The following is a 4,473-nucleotide window of genomic DNA, read 5'->3' on the forward strand; positions in this document are numbered from 1 at the left end:
TTTTTCTAACTTTTCCTTGTCATATTCTGCTATCCAGTAAAGTTGCTTAAATCAAGGAAATGACACTTAACGTGAGTTATGAGAAAACTTTAACAGTAACAGTTTAAAGATAACAATTTTTGATGTAGGGTCATACAACAAACTCACCTTTTCATTGGTTCGCGGGTGAGGTGTGGCCGTAACGGTTATTTGTACACCTTTCACTTGTCGCATTGGTTTCTTCTTACTGTTTCTATATCAAAAACAATTGATTATTATACATTTAACCGATAAAGTTCGTAAAGTACAGTGTTGTTATAGGAATTAAGTTAATTATAACTTTCTTTTTTGTTGTCATAGCGGGTAACTAAGCTGGTGGTTCGCCTGATGGTAAACGATCACCAACGCCCATGAACATTCGCAGAGGCTCTGAGAATGCGCTGCCCGCTTTTAAGGGATAAGGGATAAGGAAAGGATTAATGACTGGAAAGAAGGAATGGACTGGGAAGGGCTAGGAGAAGGAAATAGGCCTCCGAAATCCTAACTCCTAACTTTTGGAAAAGATTTAACTTATTTAAAGTGAAAATAGTTCATACGTCACTATTGTACCTGTGTCCATATAACACGATGTTTATTTGTTTGTCTATCTATCCATCACATTGCAGTATCTGTATATTCTTATGTTAATATAACTGCATACATTAAGTGTACGATTGTCTGTATAATGCGATAACTGTACTATATAAACGTATGTGTTTACGTGCATGGTTGATGTCAGTATGCGTGTATGTGTATGGACATGGCATTTCTGTTGTTTTATATATCCATGTGTGCGTGTGTATGTGTGGAGTCTCTTTCTTTTTAATCGTTTGTATCTGCATGTGTTCAATGGACATTTGTATATTTATGTGTATGACAATAAGTATGAGTGTCTGTTTTGAGTATGTAATACTGTGTGTGTGGCGTTCTACCAATTCTTATATTATTGTGTGTGTGTGTGTGTGTGTGTGTGGTACCCACCCGCGCAGCACGACGCCCTCGAGCGAGAGCGCGAGGCGGTGCGAGAGCGGCAGCGTGGCGGCGTGGTCGGCGGGCGGCGGGCGGCTGGGCGGCGACAGCGCCACGCGGCACCACGCGGCGGCGCCCGCGCCCGCGCCGCACACGTCGCGCGCCCACGCCGCGCCCGCGCCCGCGCCCGCGCCCACCGCGCCCACCGCCGCCAGCACGGCCTCCGCGTGCTGCCCGCGCACATGTACAGGGTGAATATCTCTATTGGCCGTGGTAGGCGAGATACGAAATTAGGAGGCACGAAACACACCGAACGAAGTTGCGACGCCAATTTTAATGAAAATTAACTAACTGCATAATCAGATTCCTTTGCACTTGTTTGCTTTGGTTTGATCTTCTTTTTGTATGTAACCGAATCTTTTAGGCTCAATTTTGACCCAATTTAAACCGACAGATTTAATTCGATAGTCAATGTCAATAGTTAAATAACCACCAAAAAATGGGAGTCCAGGAGTGCATGTACAATAATTCGCACTAAGGTCTGATTTGTTAAAATTGTTCAAAAAACCCTTACGAATGTAATTTAACCGATCCTTTTACTGCTCTTCGGAAAAAGTAATTTCGTATCAAAGATTACAAATAACAGCTTTTTCGCCTCTTACAGCAAAAACCTAAGATTTTTATCATTAAAATCGTTTAGAAAAAAATCGAGATCATAAGATACACCGTTTTCAAGATATAATTACTTTCGATTCATCAACGATCAAGTTGGAAGAAGTTTTATAAATCGTTATAATATGCCTCTACGTCCCATTTTATTAATCGTAATTTCTTCCGAATCTTCATCTCCTAGTCAGTTTTGGTATTTTCCCTTGAAACGTAGTTACGATTAAATGGTATGTGGGGTTGACATCATACTTCTGGAAACAATTAACTCACCCTATGCGTGATCCCCGACCCAGTAGTGGGATTATCGAACAATTTAGTCGATATTTCAGCCAAAGCAGCGGCCGGAGTCAAAGCTATCATTTCTTCTAGGCTGGTGGGCTTCATCTCCTTGCTGACCAGTTCCGGTCTTTCCACTTGCGACATGGTTATACGCTCTATGAGCTGCGCTAGTTGGCTGTAGGTGTATTGTGAGCTGATAGACAAGGTTATGGATGATTATAGAAGAGTAGGAGTCGATTAATTGCTAGGTGTATGTATATTATCGTATGTACTCGTATATACTGGGAATGGTTATGGCTCGTAACGTCAGCAGTAGGGTAAAACACATGTCTGCTCACGCCCGAGGCTGCTGCGTGACTGAGCTCCCCACTATCCGCTAACCCGAGACACTCAAGCTTTTAGGATTTATACGATACAGAAACACTACAGGGTCAACGATTGATAACTTGCACGAAACAGAGGGAGGATTTATTTAATTAGTGTACAGTGCACACTAATTAAATTGCACTGCGCAATTAATGACCATTAATTCATAATTTTTTATGACACTTCTTTATGGTATCCAAACCAAAAGTCATATTATCTATACTAATACTATAACGCTGAAGAGTTTGTTTGAACGCACTAATCTCAGGAACTACTCTGGTCCGATTTGAAAATTTCTTTCCGTGTCAGATAGCCCATTTATTGAGGAAGGCTATAGGCTGCATATGTACCACGGGCGAAGCCGGGGCGGGCCGCTAGCAAAGGATACATGTCGAACAGGCGCAGCGTAGAGGTGTGCGCGTGGAAGGCGGTGCGCGCGATGGCGCCGTAGCGCGCCGCCACCGCGTGCAGCGCGCGCGCCGCCCGCCGCAGCGCGTGCGCGCTCGCGCCCGCGCGCGCCGCCGGGTCGCGCGCCGCCTGCGCACAACGTGACGCACTCACGTTATCCTCGCCATTTTTGTATAGAGGTTATAGAATAGGGACACTGGGCTATGATCTGTTGTCTAGTGGGGCCCTGAAGATCGGTGCTATGCCGACCATATTGGCGTAACGCACACAAAGTTTGTTGTAGTTTATTTTTCTAACTTTTAAACTTTTTGTAATTATTGGTATTATGATAATATATATATATTTTGTGTGGTAAATCTAAAATATTATTTTATTCTTAAGAAAAAAAATGTAAATATATAAAAACATAAAAGAAAATATCTTTTTGGATGTGCAGCGCACTGACCTGCGCGTGCGCGAGCGCGATGGCGGGCGGGGGCTGCGTGCAGAGCGCGCGCGCGGCGGCGGCGGCGCGCGCGAGCGCGGCCAGCGCGTGCGCGCGCGCAGCCGCCCAGGCGGGCGCGAGCGGCTCGCAGGCGCCGCAGCCGCCGCAGCCGCCCGAGCAGCCGCCGCGCGCCGACACGCCCGCCGACCCGAACAGCTCCCACTTGGCGCTCGCCTCTTCGAGCCCGCTAATACCTGGAATAGTAATTGTGAGATAACACAGCGTGATTGTGCAATGAAACGTGCTATATTGAATTGATAAAATTTTGATAAATGTTAATATTACAAATTAGGCTTTTAATACAAAAAAGAGAAAAAATCACTACATACAAAAATATTAACCGTTCTCATATACATATACAAAAAAGTTGGTAATAAACCCGATAACTTTAGACTTTATCATCTCATAAATTTCAACTTTCATGATTATCTTTTTACTTGACAGCATGTCCCATTTAAATCTAATCGAATTACACAATTTGAAAGCGGTTAATTTAAGCAATACGAGGGTAGATAAACTGACCGACTTCCAACAGAGTAGCGTCAGCGTCGGCGGCGCGGTGCAGCGCCGTGAGCCAGCGCTGCGCCGCCTCGCTGGGCGCCTCCCGCGAGAGACGCTTTAGTATCTCGGCCGCTAGTTTGTGGTGACCGTACCTGCAACATTTTGATAGATATTTTTAAATTTTTGTTTTTTTTTTTTTTGGAAATACACCCGGCCTGTGTTGCCGCCCTCAAAATAGATTATTCGCAATATACAACAGGCTTTTAGAAAGTATTTTTGACATGCTTTTGTTAGCTTCACCTGTATGTTTGCATGTTTGTATGTAGCCTTTTAACTCCGTTTTGACCCACTACAAACGGACAGATTCAATTCACACATTGTCAATCAAGGGTCGATGACAAAATCAAATTGGAAAAATTACGATAAGTTATTAACTGCTGGTGACAACGCGGCACACAAACTAGTGTTGCATAATATGAATGATACCCACCTCAAACAAACCCTGGCAACTCTATATCTCGTCCATCCATCAGCTCCAGCTATCGCCTCCAGGATCCTGTCCATCCATGAGCTTTTAAGCTTCATAGTCAAGGCTGCACGGGCTCGCTCTTGGAGCAGCACTGTGCAGATTAGCACTAGTGTTGTACCGTCGTAACTTAGGTCGTTACGGGCAGCCTCTCTGAGAAATTGTTATCTATTTTTTTAAATTTTATCTTTTGCTGATAGGTTGGTAAAAACAGATACAAATACATTTTCATAACTGAAATAAAATAATATAT

At 43.9% G+C, this 4,473-nt stretch overlaps 1 protein-coding gene across 1 annotated transcript in view; it reads right to left on the bottom strand.

The window, feature by feature from the left end:
* Positions 1-4,473, bottom strand: part of LOC119834119 (integrator complex subunit 7) — a 12,841-nt gene that overhangs the window by 2,758 nt on the left and 5,610 nt on the right. Inside the window, exons 9-15 of the mRNA XM_038358409.1 lie at positions 4,185-4,373; positions 3,716-3,846; positions 3,155-3,387; positions 2,690-2,838; positions 1,927-2,128; positions 1,000-1,217; positions 148-232 (exon numbers count right to left, since the gene is read on the bottom strand). Coding sequence (XP_038214337.1) covers positions 148-232; positions 1,000-1,217; positions 1,927-2,128; positions 2,690-2,838; positions 3,155-3,387; positions 3,716-3,846; positions 4,185-4,373 — 1,207 coding nt within the window. The remainder of the gene's footprint in view (positions 1-147; positions 233-999; positions 1,218-1,926; positions 2,129-2,689; positions 2,839-3,154; positions 3,388-3,715; positions 3,847-4,184; positions 4,374-4,473) is intronic.

This window comes from Zerene cesonia, chromosome 18 (assembly GCF_012273895.1).
Source record: "Zerene cesonia ecotype Mississippi chromosome 18, Zerene_cesonia_1.1, whole genome shotgun sequence".
NCBI lineage: Eukaryota > Metazoa > Arthropoda > Insecta > Lepidoptera > Pieridae > Zerene > Zerene cesonia.